Raw genomic sequence first — 19106 nt, 5'->3', positions numbered from 1 at the left:
ATTACATCTATATGCGTGTAGGTGTGTCTGACTTATGCATGTGTTTGTACGTTCACTGATTTGGCAGGAATCCAGACCGGGGGAGGCCTTTGCAAGGCAGACAAATAAGACTAATGGGCTGGAAACATTGGGGAAGGGAAAAAATGATACGTCAATCACTCTGGTTAAATGCATGATTACTGGATACGAAGACGCGTCTGGAATAGCTCCTGCCGGAAGGGTGGTGCTCAGGAATGGAAATGCTTGCTGAGGCGTGGTTCAGCAGCCCCTTTCAGGAGCTACTGGGCGGAAATCAAACAGAATTGCATTAGGAGAGGAGTGGCTGAGAAAGTCCTCTCTGGAACAGGAATTTTTGTTGGGAGAGGGAAAATGAGTGTAGTCCAAAAAAGAACTGACTTCAGGAATGCTAATTTGTCCCAGCCTTCAGGAACCCAGAGGAAGCTGAGCACTTCTTGCTGTGATATTCAGATGCGGAGGTGAAAAGAGGCATGCGAGGCAGTGAAAATCAAAAATAAATAAGTGTTCTTTGGGCTCGGATTTCTCCTTCCCAGCTGAGTAGGGCTGAATTTTAAGGATTCATGAAGGGGAAACACATACTGGTGCAACTCTGCAAACACTTTGGAATACTGATGCCTTCTCTGGCTTTCGGAACGTGCTGTTGATATGGGCCTGTGTGGTGGGCTGTCCTCTGAATCTTGTAGCAAATGCTGGGGAAAATACTGACGCGTTACCTCAGTGCAACGGGAAGTAAATGGAGCCACTTATGCTTTATGAAAAATTCTTTGCTGGTAAGGAAATATCCATTAGCAATATGCCTCATTCTCTTAACTACTTCCCCGTTTACCAGCGGTTCAATAAGCATGTGCCTGATTTGAGTTAGTAATAGCAGCTGCTGTTTAGTGGACATTTGCAATATGTTTTAGGTACTTACAGCCTGTTAACTAATTGAATCTTCACAATGCATTACAAGATAAACTCCAACATTCCCACTTTACACGTGAGGAAGCAGAGGCTCAGAGAGGGTAAGGGACATGCACCAAGGCACATGTTTCTGGGACTGATAAAGAGATCTGGTCACCAAGCCAGTGTTCCCTCTGGGCCCATATTTTCTTATTTATAAAGTAGGGGTGGTTAATGATATCATCTTTAAATTCTCACATTCCCCAGGCTCTCTCAGGAAGACTGCAGATTCAGCAAGTTTAGTATCTCAGTTTGCTGTGCTTTTTTCTCCACGAGACACTCTATCCCTTCCATTCTCAGCACTTGAATGCATTCAAAGATTTTTCTCCTATCAGAACTTGTTCTGGAAGCACTCAGTCCCACAAAGGTGTAAATAACAGAAAATAGAAGTCAACATTCAGCAGTCATTCCTTCCTTTTCTGCAGCTGGCAATCAAAGGCTCCCGCTACCCCGTTTCAGATCCTTCCAGCATTGCTGAGAGTCAGACGAGGCTAGCAGGTTCCCGGGTTTGCAGATGAGAAACTAAGGCGTGGAGAGGGAGAGTGACTTGGCCAAGGTCACACAATGAGTTAAAAGCAGAATCACAACGACAGGCTCACATCTCCTAAAGCCAGGCCAGGGGCCTTGCCTGGAGAAGCCCACCGTTCTCCTGAGCTGCAAGCCCCCTGGTCGGCAGGATGCACGAAGTAGCCCACAGGAAGTGAGTGAGAGAACCCTTTTCCCTGCCCGTGTTCACTCTGCTGTAGTCAGTTTGTCAAATGAAAAACAGGTCCAGATCTTCCCGTGTTTTCAAAAACAGAAGCTGAGAAGCTGCATTTTCATATGCAAAGCCATGGTTTTTAAAAAGCTGCTTGAAACTCTGAAATCTCTGTGAGAACCAGCTATCACACATCTGCAACCTGGAGTCACCACTGAGCAGGCAGTTTTCCAACTCTGCCTCACACAGAACCGCGTTCGATTATGGCTGCAGGGGTATCGAGCTGAAAGCCCTTTCCGCCGCAGCCCATTGCTTGGGAGACCCAAACCACAATCAATCAAACCTCAGAGAACAGTGGAGATTTTGAGTCCCAAACAATCTGGGTCAGACAGACACACTCCAAATGCCAAGAGCTGAGAAGACTGTGCCTGTGGTGGGCAGTAAACCAGCTCCAGGAGAGAAATATCGCATTAGTGTCCATGGTGTAAATACTCCTACCATAGCTAATAGATTCTGATGGTTTAACTGTGAGTTTGCAAAATGCGTGGCTATTTAACAATTGGAACACTACAGTCCGGTGCTTTCCCATTGGTTGCATATCATAATCACTAGCAGCGTTTTTTAAAAATTCAGTTTCCCAGGCTCTACTCCAGATCTAACTGAGAAACTCTGTGGGTGGATCCTAGAAATTTTGTTTTCAAAAAGCTTTTTGAAATGAGCAGTAAGATTTTGGAAATTCCCAATATAATTCCTACATTCAATTAAGAAAGAAATAGTCTTTTGAAGACAGTCTGTTTAGAAGTTTAAATGAAAGAGTATGGAACAGAGATAAAAAACCCAGGGCGCTGAGAGGTATGAGATAAACTGGTCAAATATTGTTAAATAGTTACACCAAGAAAACAAATTTAATTATACATAACAGTTTTTATTCGAGTTGCTCTATATGCCACTGTTTGAAGTACTTTATATTCGCTGCTTTTAAAGTCTTCACAACAACACTTTGAGGTGAGTGTCATTGTTATTCCCATTTTACAGATGGGGAAATTGCAACACAGAAAAAGGAATACTTGCCAAGGTCACCATGCTAGTGTATGAGAGAATCAGGATTGGAATCCAGGCAGCCTGGTCCTAGAGAACCACACTCTCCACCACAGCCAGGAAAAGTGACTTCTCCCTGGAGGTAGAGATTATTTTCCATAGAGTAGCTCTATTCTGAATTTTTTCATTGTATTAGACTGAGCAAAGAACAGTTGTTCTGTTGTTCCTTTTTTTTTTTTTTAGGTTTACATACTTCTGCCTGCACAGAGAATTTGGAAGTCCTTGTAGGCTTTCTTCCCTTCCAGGAGGACAAGGCCTATCAATTTCCTGATCACTGCCAGGGAGACCTGGATTTCCCACCTCATTTTTTGTGCCTTTGTGTTCACCTTACTTGGGGCCCTGGAGGGCACTGATCCTCCTTACACTGCAGCTGTCCGGGGCGTGGACGCCACGCCCTGGGGATGCACACCATCCGTTCCTAAGTCACCTGCCCTCCCTCTCCTTCAGCGCTGTCCTGGTCTCACCTCACGGCTGAGTCTAGAGGCCAGCTCTCAGTGCGCGTGTTCTGCCGGCTCGGCGCTCTATCCTCACAGGGCAGCTCTGGGCCCGTCAGACGCTCCAGCTCTCCCATGCACACGGACAGTTGAACGATAACCCCCACAAGCCTTTGGGAGCTCTCCCCCAGAAAAACGGTCTAAAAAAACCAGCCTGCACAACAAAACTAAACTTCATTTCCCAAGTCTATAAAGCCAGATTTAGAAGACATAAATGCAGGAATGTCAAGTAGTACCTTATTGAAATGCTTATCTTCTCCTTTGTTTTAGAAAGGATTTAAGGCAAGCGTTTCAGTCCCAAATGCCAACAGTGGCTGGAAAAATGTAAATAAGAAGTGACCCAACTAAAGTGACCTATGGTTGGGGGACCACGTTTGATTCCAGTCTCTTGTGGATACATCTGTCAATTTCTCAGAAGGCACAGGACTTCCACTTGTGTTTATGAGAAACTATGTAATTTGGACCAATGGTCCCAATGAGGACAACTAGGAAAGCTGGACACCTGCTTGAAGATGAGCAAGAGCTAACGAGAGTAAAGGCTTACTAGGGCTGGAGGAAACCCAGGGAGCTGAGCCTTGTGTTTGGAGCAAACCTTTGCGCTGGAGACATTCACCAGTTCTAGAGGAAGCAGCTAAACCAGAGGAAGCAAGAATATGAATCTGGGGATTAGAGTTCAGGACCAAACACTGGTGGCAGCGAAAAGAGGCTGCTAAATGATCACTTTGGTTTGACCCAAGAAGAGCTGTGCAGTAGGAGTAAGGGTGAACTGGACATGGGTGGGGATGACAATTTAGCTTTAAGTCGTATCGGTCTCTGAAACCAGACCAAAATGAGAACAGATTGTTAGGTCAACAAGGCAAGCATGTATTTATTAAGGGGGAAAAGATAACACTACCCTCGGCCTCAAATTATTTCTACAAAAAAATCTGTAAATATAATGTCCAGCATATAATAAAAGATAACCAGTTATACCAGAAGATAAAATAATGTAAATAAAAATGAACAGAAAAAAAGCAAAAATAGGGTGAAGCTCTTAGGAACTCAAACTAGTAGAATAATCAATTATGCTTACTATCTTCTGAGAAGTAAAATACAAGATTGACAATTCCAGGTGGCTATTGAAAAACCACTTAAAATAATCAAGAGAAAATTTCAAACTTGAAAAGTACAGAGATTAACATCAACAGTTTAATAGGCATAAAGGCAGACTGGATGCAGATGAAAAGAGAATTAGTAAACTGCAGGATAGATCAAATGAAAACAGGGTTAAAGCACGGAAAGAGAGAAGGATGGAAAACACAGAAAGAATGTGGGAGATATCATGGGTACAGTGGAAAACTCTAGCATATGAATACAAAAATGTCACAAGGGGAAAAGTAAGAGGAGGGTACAGAAGTGATGTCTGAAGAGAGATAATGACTAGGAGCTTTCCAACAAAGACACGAAGACACAAATTCGAGAAGTCTGGTGTATCCAAAGCACGTTAAATAAAGAAGTCACTTATACACACACATGGTGGGGTTGCTGGAAGCCAGACAAAGAGAAGCTCTTACAATCCTCCAGAATGAAGGAGGGGTGGGAGTCGGATTCTGCAACGGTCATCAATAGGACTGACAGCTGACTCTCCCTAAGAAACAACCCAATTGTATCTTTAAAGTGCTAAAAGAAAGTAATTACAACATAACTTTTCTTCAAGAGAAAATGTGAAATAAAGACATTTTCTCATAAATAAAATGAAATGTATTTGTCAACAATAGACTCACACTTAAGAAATACTAAAGAATATTTTTCATGTAGAAGAAAAACTATTCCAGATGGAAACATAGAGCTGTGGAGTGAAATAAAAAAGAATATAATTGTAAATATACAGATAAACATAAATATGGATTAAATAAAACAACAGTAACAATGACATTATATTATTGAGTTTCAGAGTATAAAAATTATACAACAGTATGGCATGTATGTTGGAAGGGAAAAAATACAATGTTCTAGCAGGGATGTCCAACCTTTTGGCCTCTCTGGGCCACACTGGAAGAAGAAGAGTTGTCTTGGGCCACATGTTAGATACATTGTGACACGTAATCAAAAAAAGTCTCATAATGTTTTAAGAAGATCTACGATTTTGTGCTGAGCTGCATTCGCAGCCATCCTGGACTGAGTGTGGCCCACAGGCCACAGGTTGGACACCCCTGTCTGGGATGAGGGTATAAGTGCCAGCCTATAATAATATTTCATAAGAATGAATGATGTAACTTCTCATGAAACCACTGCAAGAAGTTAAGATTGTCTAATTTATAAATTAATAGGGGAGTAAAAGAAGAAAGAGTAAAAAGTTTGTAAATCTGAAAAACGTCAAGAAACAAATAATGCAGTTAAACCTTTGGTTAGAGGGATATGTAAGGCTTTAAAAACTCATCTATTAGAAATTAGATGAAAAATGTAAAAAAAAGTAAGCAAAGCATCCATTTCAGGAAGTTTGAAAAAACCCTGCCAACTAAACATAAAGACAAAAGGAGATAGCATAACAATCACTGAAGTAAGAAATGGGTAGTAGAAACGATCAACAAAGAATCTCGGATAAGGTGGGAGCTGCGCAAGCGCAGGAAGCACCAGGGCCAGTGACGTAAAAGGTGGTGTCACCACACGTGCTGCACACAGAGAGCAGGGAACCAGAGGATATTACAACAAGTTTTTGACAAGATATTTGAAACAGTAGATAAAATGGACAAATTCTTAACATAGTATGAATGGACAAAACTGCCACAGGATGAATGATAAAGTTGGCTAGTGCTGTAACTCTTAAAGACAGTTAAAGTTTTACCCAGAGAAAACTCCTGGCTCCCGAGTTTTATGAAACCATTCAGGAATAAAATACACCCACCTTCTACAAACTCTCCTAGAGAATAGAATGGGGGAGTTCCCTTACTCTTCTTGGGAGGTCAGCATATCAAACAAGGACATTATAAGAAAAGAAAATCATAGGAACTTTAGTTCATAATCAGGATGAAAAAAATCTTAAAATATTAATAAACAGGAGACCAGAGATAATATCATGGCCAAGTTGACAAAGGAAAAAATAATGTCATTGTTCATAGGCGATATGATTGTGTTCATAGAAAACTCGAACACACTACAGAAAAATATTAGAATTACTGAGATAGCAAGGTCACTGGTCACTGGATATAAAGTCAGTACAGATGGAATAATTTCTATTTCAATATACAAGTAAAAACAATTCATTATAACAATATTTTAAAAGATACTGTTTATAATAACATCAAAAATGTTACTGTTTATAATAACATCATTAAACACCTAGAAAATAAGTCTAACGAGATGTGCAAGGTCTCTGAAACATACTGAAAACTACAAAACATCACTGAAAGAAATATAAGAAGACCTAAGTAAGTGAAGCAATATATTATGTTTATGAATTCAAGGACTCACTATTTCAATATATCAATTCTTCCAAACTGATATGTAAGTTAATTGCTATCCCAATTAATTTCCCTGTAGATTTTTTGTTTTTCATAATTTGACATGCTGATTCTAAAATTTATATGAAAGTTTAAAAGTCTAACAGATCAAAAACAATTTTGAAGAAGAATAGCTGAAAAGATTTGCTGTCCAAGATATGAACACTTAGGTTAGATCTAAGACCTAAGGCATACACACAGGTCAGGGGAATAGAAAAGAAAGACCAGAAACAGAGCCATCTACTTGTATACTTAGTTATTTGATTTATGACAAAGGTTCCATTGCTGTTCAGTGGGGAAAAGATGATTTTTTTTCAGTAAATGATGCCATAAATTGAATGTCTATGTGGAAAAACAAATGCCAGATCCCTAAATCACAGCATGCACAAAAATCAATTCCAGATGGATTGCTAATCCGAATGGGAAAACATAAAGACACAAGGAGGTAATATAGAAAAATACCTTAATACCTAAGGGGAGGAAAGGTGTTCTTCAACAGGATATGAAACTATTCATACAGGGAAAAGCCTGATGAATTGGATTGCATTAAAATTAACAATTTCTGTTCTGTACATCAAGAGATACCATTAAGAGGGTGAAAATGCAAGCTACAGAAAGGAAGGAGAAATTTGCAACATACACATTTCACCAAGGGCTCACATCAAGAACACATACATAAACAATAAGAAAAGGACAAACAATAAGGAAAATGAGGAGAAAGCATGAATTGTTATTAGTTTAAGAAACATTTCAATAAACATATAAAATGAAGCTAAATCTCATAAATAATCAGGATAAATACAAATTAAAACCACAGTGAGTTATCGCTATCCCCCCAGCAGAAGGGCTAAAGTTAAAATGACTGATGTTTGAGAAAATTTGGAGCAGTGAGTTTTGTTCCACACTGATGGTGGGGGTATAAATCATACAGCTGCTTCAGAAACTGTTTGGCAGTGTCTGTTAAAACTGAACATCCTCATACCACTCCTGGTTTACATGCAACAAATACATACACGTGTGCATCAAGAAACATATACAAGAATATTTGTGGACTCATTATTCAGTATTGTACACAGACCAAATGTCCAGCAACGGTAGAATTATGGATGGATGAATTGTGACATATTCATACAATTGAATCCTGTACAGAAATGAAAATGGGAAACTAAACCAATATATAATAACATGGATGAACTGAGCAAAGGAAAACAGATAGACAGAATCATACCAGATGACTCCCTTTTACTAAATTTCAAAAAGCAGGCAAAGTAAAGCTCTAACATTTAGGAATGCATGCTTAGATAGTCAATCCATAAAGAAAAACAAAGATACTGTTGTCACAGTCAGATTCCCTTTGGTGGGACAGTGTGCAGTGCTGAGCAAGGGTCATGGGAAGCGCTGGGGGGAGGGGCTGCCAGTGTCTTTCTTGACATGGCTGGTGGTTACTCCGGTGTTCCCCTTCGCCCTAGACACGAGCCCTGATTACAGGAAACACACCAGACAGTGACTGAAACTTAATCCCAAGCCCTTCATGTCCAGTGAAAGGTCAGGAACCAAAGATGCTTTCATCTTTCACAGTGGGATTTTGAAATAGCATAGCTGGAGGAAATATAAAAGTCATCTTCAGTATGGGATCATTGTGAAGAGTAGGCTGCAGTGCATTCTTCTGAAAATAAAAAGTTAAAAAAATAAGTGTTGGACAGGTTTGGTTCATATCTTGATTTTATCACTTTTTGGCTATAGGATCTTTCGGCTTCAGCTTTGTTTGTAAAATGGGGTAATAGCATCCCTTACCTCATGGGGATATAGAGGGGAAAGTATGTGAAGTGTTGCCATATTTTGCCATGTGTAATGCGCACCCATGTTTTTGTGCATGTGATAACATGGGATTATTATACCCATGGTATGTTATTATTGTACCCATGTATAATGCACATCCTTATTTTTACCTCAAAGATTTTGGCAAAAATGTACACATTATACATAGCAAAATACAGTAAATACAGAGGGTGGCACCCAAGACATGCTCAGTGTTAGCTATTATCATCATCTGACCATCTGGCTGATAAAAAATTCTCTGGACAATATCCCCACCAAATGGCTTTCTGCTTGAAAATGTCTAGTAATGGAGAACTCACTCTCTCCAGGGGAATCAGCTTTATCCTCAAGTTTCTGACCAACTCAGATTTCCACCTTCCTCATGAGACAAGGAAGTCCCTGAAGGCCAAGATCAGAACATTCCAGGTGGGGGATCCCAGGGTGTGGTGCCAGTTGGATAGTTGAAGCTATCCTTACACTAGAGATAGACAGAAGGCATCAAGTTCCGGTCTGTTGGGTTGACAGTCACCATGTAAAGTTCACCTAAACCCAAATTCCTAGTCTGCCAGACCAAAGGAAACTCTGAAATAACATTTTAGGAGCAAGGTTCCAAGGTGGCAATTTTATTTATTTATTTTTAGAGAGGGGAAGGGAGGGAGCAATAGAGGCAAACATCAATGTGTGGTTGCCTCTCATGTGTCCCCTAATGGGGGCCTGGCCCACAACCCAGGCATGTACCCTAGACTGGGAATTGAACTGGTGACCCTTTGGTTAGTGGACTGGCATTCAATGCACTGAGCCACACCAGCCAGGGCTAGATCCAATCACTTTAGTTTTCTGAATTGTTGGTAAACTCATTGGCAGGCTTGCACCACTTAATATTATGAGTATTATCTATTATCCATCTGCAAGATTAAAGTCTTTTAGGATAAGTATTGCAATTTACATTTCTTTCATGCTTTCTAAAGTGCCTAGCCTAGTAGATATTTAGTAAACTTTTTTCTGGACAAAATAATCTACTTGAAGTGATAAAAGGTATTAAGCTAGGATTAGCCGTAGACTTCAAGTCAGCTAAGAAGGAGGAAAATTATATAAAATCAATAGCCCCACTCTAGTGAACCTTGATTACACCTGTGCTATTCAATGCTAGTCACCAAGGTTTGACTTTCATTTAATTCTGGTCAGTATCCTAGGACAAACAGTCGACTTTGGACCACATCATAAACTCAGGAGTGCAACAAGTACTTACTGAAGGAGGGGAAGGGAAAAAGAATTCCTGAGAAGAAATGCAGATCCAAATGTAGGGAAGGTGGGCTGATAAGCGCAGCTGGTTATCAAACTCATTTCTCCTTGAAACTTCCCTGGAATCGCAGCTCTTCACTCGGCTCTGTAGTTTGGAGTTCAGGCCTCCCCGTATTACACACATACACTGCATTTCCAGTTTTATCTGTTGTGTTTTTAAAACTTGCCCCTGTGTGCCTACAGATAGGCTGTTTGGTGTTCTCAAAATGTGTTTTTAGTTCCCTCCTCTTAGATTTTTTCCCTTTCCTCTAAGATGTACTAAATCCAACACATAATTTTAGCCCCAGCTACCTCCTCTGGGCAACCATCCGAATGAAATGGACGGTTTCAGCCTGCACAGGCTGTAGTCTCTATCCCCGAAATCTCCCTCCTCCAGCTAATTGGACTTTACCTCTTTGACAAGACTTGATATATTTTGTCTCAGATATGTATAATCTGTGATTGGTTATTTACATGCCAATCTCAAGAGCTTCTTCTAGACCACGGGTATCAAACTCATGTTTACCAGGGGCCACATCAGCCTTGAGGTTGCCTTCAAAGGGCCGAATGTAAATTCAACTCCTTAACAGTTAAGGAGTAGTTACATTTACACAGTCCTAAAATTATTTCGGCCCTTTGAAGGCAACCGCAAGGCTGATGTAGCCCCCAGTGAAAATGAGTTTGACGTCCCTGCTCTAGACTGTGTCTGAGGGTAGAAACGGTTTCATATCCATTTTGGTATTTCCCGTAGCACTTAGAAATAGCAAAATTTGCTTGCTAATAGCTAATGATAGAGTTAACATTTTAAGAGCACTTTTATGTGCTAGGTACCATCTCACTGAAAGAGATTATTCACGATGACCTTCTTCAGCAAGAACTCTTATGTTATTATTTTTTCAGTTGAGGACAGCGAGGCCCAGAGGATTTAAGTAGCTTGTCTAAAGCCACACACCTGTGCAATGGAGAAACCAGAACATGAACCCTGGCATTCTGACTGTACAGTCTGAGTTTTTGAAAAACTTTTGGTGACAACTCTCCCCCAATGCAGGCAACAATCCTAGAGAGAAAACAGACTCTCAAATATAGCAAAAGGGGGTACAGGATCCCTGCCATAGGCCTCCGGAGATCCTACTCTTAAAAGCCTCAATAACCAGTTTGCATTCAGGTAGTCCCTGAAGTACAAGTGCTGAAACATGCATACAAGGGAGTTCTAAGGACCAAATTTCTACTGACCAAAGCTTCTCTTCAGAACAGGACTTAAGGCTCTGCTGAGCTGAAATTTTCAAAACCACCACTCTCCTGCAGAGCAAACCCTTCAAAGGGCCTTGAAGAAGCATTCCCGCTGGCGTTCGCCTGCTCTCTCTGCTCCCTTCCTAGCGGAGAGCCCAGTGTGCGGGATGCCTGCAGAGGCCTGGGGATTGGGGAGCACAGAGGGTACCCTTCATCAGGGGAGGAGAGGCCTGTGTTCACCTCTCGCCTGGTCTGCTGGCTGAGTGAGAGGTAACTAGCACCAACACTGGCTTTCCCAGGTAGGACCAGGTTTAGAAACCACATGTGTTTTTTCTTCATTAAGCATCTTGTGAAACTGGCAAAGAGCAGTAAGGCAGAATCCATTTTCCTGGGAAAGAAGGAAGGTAAAGAGGCCATGGGATATTCTTTTAAAAGGAAAGTGAATTTTAAAATGCTTTTCATTTGACAATTTTTACCCATGTTCGAATAGAATAAATAGACACAAATCTGTTATAGTCTGTGTACTCATAAGACTCTTCCTCTGCCCTTTCCTCTGTCTAGATTATTCTCGGCCTGTCCTCGTTGCCACGATGGATGTGTCTAAATTGGTCACTCAGGCCCCTCAGTCTCACTCTTAAACTGTGAAAATGACACAGCCTGGTACTTTGTGAAGTGCCGACCTGTTTTCTCAATGCCCTGTATGTGTTTGCCTTCCTGCTAAGGTCACAGGTCCTGAGGGAGCCTTATGCATTTATGCGCTGTCATGGAACATGACGTTGCACACTTGGAAGTGATTTAGTACATATTTAAAATTAACCAATAATTTAGGCACACAAGTGTTTAGTGTTCACATTTCTGTGTTCCCAGCACTCTGTGCTTCACACTTTGTTAGGCAGTAAGGAGCTGAAGAAGTATGAGACATAGAATATATTATCTACATCATATCTTTTAAATAGAGGTTTACAGTTAAAAGCATTTCTCAATATGAGCAACAAAAGCGATGAAGTAGCATTGGATTATGACCTAAAGTATTAAAAAAGTCCATAAATCCATATTTATATAGGTAAATGATTAAATAGGTAGATAAATGGGGGAGAACAGACAAATTTCTCAAGCAGAAGTCCAAATAACTCATGTAGCTATTCTGCCTTTAAAGAGAGGGGGCCTTGCTTGCCATCACTTAAATGTAGGCTAGGAATAGTTACTTCTTTCCAGTGAGATAGCTGAACAAACATTTAGTGTTAGTTAATAATATCATCATTAGTTCATTCATTTTGACAAATATACCATCCTAATGCAAGATTTGAGTCATAGGGAATAAAAATTGGGCATGAGGTATACGGGAACACTCTGAATATCCTCAAGATCTTTCTATAAATCCAAACCTACAATAAAAAGTTTATTTCAGAGATGCAGTTTCACAACTTCCTGCGCATCGTATTAAATAAACAGGCTTGTTTTGGCTGTCTCCCCCAAACCCACAAAACTCATAGCAAAGGAATAAAAAGGGTATGGATATATATTAAAAAAGAGAAACTGAGGAAAGAAGAGTGGACAAAGGAAGTAAAACATTTGGAAAATGTGAAGCAGATGGATGAAGGTTAACTGACTGATTTAGCAAGGTGAAGAAAGCCATAATTTAACCATCTGCAGAAGAAGTGGGTGGAATCAGTAAGAAGAAAGCCAGTCAGACCACAGATGACCAGAAAGGTGTAGAAATTTGAAGCACTGGATACTCCGATGACTGACTCATGGGATTAGGGCGAATACTGGCAAGAAGCCCCAGAACCCATCTCCCAACTCATGCAGCCCTGTGATCCCTTCCTTTGTAACCAGGCAGAAGACTGGAGGCTGGCAATGAAGATTAAGTGGAGGGACTCCAGGTGGGGGTCAGCAATATAGCTGATGCTGAGGGCAAGGCCCACCCACTGGCCATCTTCCTTTCTGCATGCAGAACATCCTGCTGGCTTTTGGCATTTATTAGAACAGATAGTTGAGGGCCTTTAAATAGTCAGTGTTATGACTAGGTAAATCTTATTACCTATGGGGGGGTGGGGTAGGTAGAAAAATAATAAATCAGACACACAATTCAGGGACCAAAAAAACCTATAAAAAAACCTGAACTCTTATTTGAGAAATAAAAGGTATGAATAGGTTGCGATAATAAAGAAACAAAAAACAGCCCTGGCTGGCGTAGCTCAGTGGATTGAGCATGGGCTGCGAACCAAAGTGTCGCAGGTTCGATTCCCAGTCAGGGCACATGCCGGGGTTGCAGGCCACGGCCCCCAGCAACTGCACATTGATGTTTCTCTCTCTTTCTCCCTCCCTTTCCTCTCTAAAAAATAAAATAAATACAATCTTTAAAAGAAAAGAAACAAAAAACAGAGAGAACAACTAGAAGTTAATCCAAAAGATAAATACATCAGTTAATAAAAAGACTGAAATACAAAGTTGAATGTATCATTCAAAAAATAGCCTGAAGTCTAATAAACAGAATCTTTTCTTTCACTTTCACTAGGAAATGAAAGTGAAAGAAAACATGGAGGAAAGGATATTATCAAGTAACTTATTTATTGAAAATTTCCTAAAACTGAAGGATCTAAGTTTTCAAATTGTACAAGTTCACAAGAGTGCCTAGCCTCATGAATGACCCATGAATGCAAAAAAGCTCCATACTATAGCCCTTTCCCTTAAACTAGTAGGGCTTGAGGGCCAAAGAGAAGATGATAAATTCTGGAGGGAGAGAAATGAAGCAAATCACATACAAAGAAGGAGCACCCAGAATGACATTGGACTTTTATCAGCCACAACAGAAAAGACAATGGAATAATATCTGCAAAATTTCAAATAAAAATTATTTCCAAGCTTCCATTTCATTCCCAATCAATGAAGTCTGCGGTGGAGTAAAAACCATTTCAGATATGCAAGATCTAAAATCTGTCTCCCATATACTCTCTCAGGAAGTGAACAAAAAGAGAGAGTACGCCGGGAATAATGAGAAAGAATGAGGTCCAGAGAACAGGAGAGCCAGCACTAGGATGGAAGCCGAGGTCTGTCCCAGGAAGACAGCACCAGGCCAGGCTGCCACAGAAAGAGGGGGAAACGGTGCAACCAGGAGACCTCCTCATGTGTGTGATTGTACCTGAGAAGAGTCCTATGGTTTGCTCAAAGTTCGGGTCTGAATCAGTGATAAAATACATAGGACAAAATAAGCAAAGCAATAGAACACCATAAACAAACAAAGCAGGAAAACAAGAAAACTCCAGGTATGCAGTTCAGTTCATTTGTGAAGGTATTTACCTAGTCATAACAATGAATATTGATTGAGCAAAAATATGACACTGGGAAGATGGGGAGAAGGTGAGTGGGGATGAATGGGTAGGAGCTCAATCCTCATCTGCCATAGCAGCGATTCTGCAAATAATACCTGAAATTGGGAAATCAAGAAAAGGCATAAGTAAGAGATATGAAGGTAAAATAGAAAAGGAAATAGTCAAAGAGTTTTGACTGATTCCCTCTGAAAGTTGGAATTAGGATAGAAAGGGATGGGGAATGCTGAATTCTGTTTGTATTACTTGGAATGCCATTTGGCTCTGTAAGTAGTATACATCCATTGTTTAGGGGGAAAGAGGCATTTAAAATTGTTCTCACCCTTTATCCCCCCATACTCTCTTCTACCCCTTGACTTGGGGTGGTGAGCAACACAATACAATACAAAGAGGATGTCTTAAAGAATTTAAGACATGAAACCTATGTAATTTTATTAACCAATGTCACCCCAATAAGCTCAATAAAAAAGACAAATTTCTCGCCCTACTGAGTAGTGACTGGAAGAGTGAGTAATCATCTTTCCCCATTTTACAGAAGAGGACACTGAGGGTGCAGGAAGTAAAGTGACACAGAATCACAAAGAAATAGTGGCACAGCCCAGCCTACACTCGGGTTCCCGGACTCTCAGACCAGAGCCCACTCTAGAAGGAGAAGGGGGAAGTAGCAGAATTTCCCATGCGATCAGGCCCCTGAGCAGGGATACAGTGGATTCTAGACTCATCTGCTAGTTCCAGGGACACTCTTTGACCCTTACCACCTTCTCTGAGTTCTGGGGAAAAAAAACAGGCTGTGGTTTGGACGGTTCATGGGGTACATACAGCCTCTCTCTATGAAAGAGCCAATTTGTAAAACCGTCTTCCCTCAGCTCTTTGTGTCTCACTGCCAGACTCCTCCCAGCCCCTCCTGGATGTCACAGGCTTTGACAGCATACCTGCCTTTATTCTGAGTGAGAAAAACTAAGGTGGGATGAAAGAATAAAGTCCTAGATGGTTTTGTCCTTTTAGATTAGTCATTTGCTTTCCTTTCCCTCCCAGTGATGGAGATAGCCCCCTCTTTTTCTGCCTGGTGAAGTTGAAGCAGGCTTTCCTAGTACTCCTTTGGTCTTGTAGATGCATCCTTGCTTAAACTTCTGCTTTTACATTGCAATCACAAAAGATTGTTCTACTTTCATAGTTTGTGCTTAATAATCTGGCCTACTTTCTGCCCTGCTTGAGACTCTTGTTTCAGGTTCCTGACTTTATGCAGTCTCGGACTCTTTAAATCCTTCCTTGCTTCCTCAAATAATAGTATGCTTTCCAAACTCATCTGATTCCCTGAGAGCTCACCATTCCTTCCTTTCTTCATTCATCCCAGTGTATTTCCATTGAATGCCCTTTTTTGCACTAGACACTAAGCTGGACTCTAAGAATTCAGCAGTGAAGAAAAGAGATACCACTTCTGTTTTTCACCTCTGTTTTCCTAGTCTGGTGGAAAAAGTATACATGGATAAATAGTTATTGCATATGTGTGATGAAACTTGTGCAGAAGAATTTGGGGCACCTGTACATGAGGACCTGACCCAATTGGGATGGTGGGTGTTGGTCAGGACCGGTGCATGATACTCAATGCCATACCTGGAGCACCTGCCACGGTGTCCAGTGACAAATTTGTGCTCGGCAAACATTGGCCATTTCCTTGATGAGTGTCCTTGGAATGGTACCGAAAAGTTAAAAGTGGTCTACAAGTTAAATTCATTATTATCATGCCCAAAGGAAAGGCAATAATCATCAGGAAAAAATTCCTGATACAAAATTAGGCCTAAATCATACTGGAAGAAAATTATGGGAAGGGTCCTGTGTAGACAAGAAAGATCTAGCTGACTTCTCTACTCACCCCTTTGCCCTCTTCAAATTTATTCCGAAAAAACAGTTTCAAATTGTGTATCTCTGCAATGGCTCCTGAATAACTAGGACTGGGTCAGGATGTAACTAAATCTTTTGACACCCAGTTCAACAACCGTAAAATAGCAACCCACGTGGCAGTGCCGGCAATTAACACAATGAAGCCCCGTTCAAAGGTATAAAGCTTAGACCTTTCACACTTTCACAAATATTCTTCTCAACTTTGAAAGGGTGAAGAAAAAAATAAAACCAGAAATGGTGTTCTTCTAACAAGTACTGTACACACCCTGAATGGGAAAAAGCATTTATGAACAGGGAACTGAAAATAAAATTTAGAAACTTGCAAATACAGGTTTACTGCTTATACAGTAATTTGGTATAGATAAGAGTTCTCAAGAGGCAAAATAAGAGTGCTCTTTCTTGTTTGACAGAAGAAAAATATCCTAGAAAATATGGATTAGAGTAAATTTCTTTAAAATTACTATTTCTACAAAGCTTTTTATTGGAAAATTAGAAGAGGAGGCCAGTAGGAATAGGGTCTGCAAAGCGCTGAAGAAAGGACACACAGATACACGAAAACATCAACACACACACCCACTTACACTCGTATTTCAGTGCCACGTCGAGGTTGGTTATCTCAGCCATTCCTCCGTGACACTTGCAGGGCTTTGGAGGCCTCTATTAGTCTCAACCTTTCCATTTCATCTGACCTTGCAAACCTCTTTGCAACATCAGAATTTTTCTTTTACTTGGGAAGATGTGGTTTCCATAACTGCAGTTCTCCACAATTCTGATTTCTTCCTTTATGTTTTGCAGACTTGGTATAATGAAGCTTGCCCATAATGTCATATTTTCTTGGAGCCTTTTACTATTACCTATTAATTCAGTTTTCTCAAACTCATGTAACTTATGGACCCTGTTTAAGGAAACTCTTCTTCTAGACCCATAATGCTGACAAACTATTGTTACTCTAAGGATACTTAAAAATGTACAAACATTAAAGCAGGGATCCACTCTGCATATAGCTCTCTTCAAACTATAAAACCCAAGAAAATTTACAAATGAGATACAAAACACAGTTATATAACCAGTACACTTTGAATTACCAGTATTAATGCAATGTGACAAACAATGGCATTTGCTGACTCCAAAATGCCAGTTGTGACACCCCCGGGGACCTGTCATCTCTCAGATTCTGTGAGTTCAGCGAGCCCGGACTACTGTGCATGGTGTGAGGAGTCGGTTTCCTCGCTAGAGTTTTCCCTCTTTTCCATATGGCAGGTGCATCCGTGTGACGGCCTTCGCCCAGCATCGCTTTACTGTGCATCATTGCTGTGCTAACGTCGTGGTGCATGTAGACACCAACAAGGGCCCATGGCAGTACTCAGTCAGGAAATGGTCATTCCAAGACATGCTTCTTATTTATTATGATGATCAAAATAAAAATACCAAACTAAATAAACAAATGACTTCAGCCTGAGAAGCTGCTAATAATTGTAGTTATGCTCCTTTATCATTATACTTATGCCCAATGCTGTAGATTCGGCAAAGCAAATATGGGAACTATTTTGTCTAGTTTTAAAAATGAAAACTCTTCAAAATATCTTTAATTAAAATGAAAGGTTCCCCTCAGAGGCTTTGAAAAGTACAAATTAATTCACATTTGAAGGGGTATATAAGCTCCTTTGGGCACTGGCAGTTGAGTGATTTGAAATTGATGCATCTCACAAAATAGATGTTTTTCCTCTTTTTTTCCTGGAGGAATTACATATAATGCTTTCAATTTCTATACCATCTTCCCTTCTGGCAGTACAAAGTACTTCATACACCTCATATTAATGGTATTAACATACTCATGAGGCTAAATCAATGGTAGGCAACATATTCCCAGCTTATAAATAAATGAACAAGCTCAAAGACAGCGATAGGATTTTATTTCTAAGGTACTTTGATTAGCTTCTCTCTTTTTCCGCCTCACTTAGAGGACTATAAACATTGGCACTTTTTTCTTTCAATTCTTCACTCGTTTATTTTTCACCCAAGGAATCTGCATCAAGAGCCACATCCCGTGCATTGTACTGGGTGTTACGAAGGTAGGACCGCCAATACAAGGTGCAGTGCCTGACCTTGGAGAGCTAACAATGAAAGAGAATAAACAGGAAAACATGCACATAAAAGCTGAAAGATAATTTTTAAAAATAATTTAATACAAATAAAAATACTTGAAAATCTGTGCTAAGAATTGTGATAAGGAAGCCAGCATAGAAGGCTGGTGGTCAAGGGAGGCTTGGTGCAGGGATGGCGGAGATGCAGGATGGGGATGTTGGCGTGAGGGTTACACATTTTGGGTAGATGTGGGAGAAGCTGTTCTAGGCAAGAGGAATAGCACATGAATTGACCGGGAGACATTAGACAAGAATAGGAGGCAGCGAATGGACCTAATGGGTTAGTATTAAATTAGAACTTTCTGAATGCCATAGATTATGCCCCAGGCTTTATGTACTTATCTGACTTAATCCTTAACACTTTGACCCAATTTTAAAGCAACAAAAATGCGGGTTTAGCAAGATTAGGTAACCTGTCCTGGGGCACAAAGGTAGAAAGTGGAAGAAACAAGATTCACATTGGCTGTTTGACTTCAAAGGCTCTGCTCTCAAACATTATGTGGTAGGCCTTCTCAGCAGTGGAAGATGACAACTGAGAGATTCCTTAGTGCTGGGTCACAGAAATCCTTGATGGTGCTGGGTTCAGGCTTTACAATGTGGGGAGTGAAAAACAGCTGATGATTTTTGGAGAAGAGAGGTAACAGGATAAAAACAAAGGTGCTTTAGAAGAGGAA

The 19106-nt window shown here is 40.5% G+C and overlaps 1 protein-coding gene across 3 annotated transcripts in view; it reads right to left on the bottom strand.

The window, feature by feature from the left end:
* GRIA1 (glutamate ionotropic receptor AMPA type subunit 1) overlaps positions 1-19106 on the bottom strand; it is a 274494-nt gene that overhangs the window by 166258 nt on the left and 89130 nt on the right. The window contains exon 1 of one of the 3 annotated variants that reach the window (XM_036014526.1): positions 16001-16135. The exons of the other annotated variants lie outside the window; for them this stretch is intronic. Within the exon in view, the coding sequence (XP_035870419.1) occupies positions 16001-16130 (130 nt within the window). The 5' untranslated portion in view covers positions 16131-16135. Of the gene's footprint in view, positions 1-16000; positions 16136-19106 lie in introns of those variants that run through there. 3 annotated transcript variants of the gene reach the window in all.

The sequence above is a fragment of the Phyllostomus discolor genome, chromosome 13, assembly GCF_004126475.2.
Source record: "Phyllostomus discolor isolate MPI-MPIP mPhyDis1 chromosome 13, mPhyDis1.pri.v3, whole genome shotgun sequence".
In the NCBI taxonomy this organism is placed as follows: domain Eukaryota; kingdom Metazoa; phylum Chordata; class Mammalia; order Chiroptera; family Phyllostomidae; genus Phyllostomus; species Phyllostomus discolor.
Note: the sequence above shows the minus strand (reverse complement) of the source record. Positions and strands in the feature narration are given on the sequence as shown.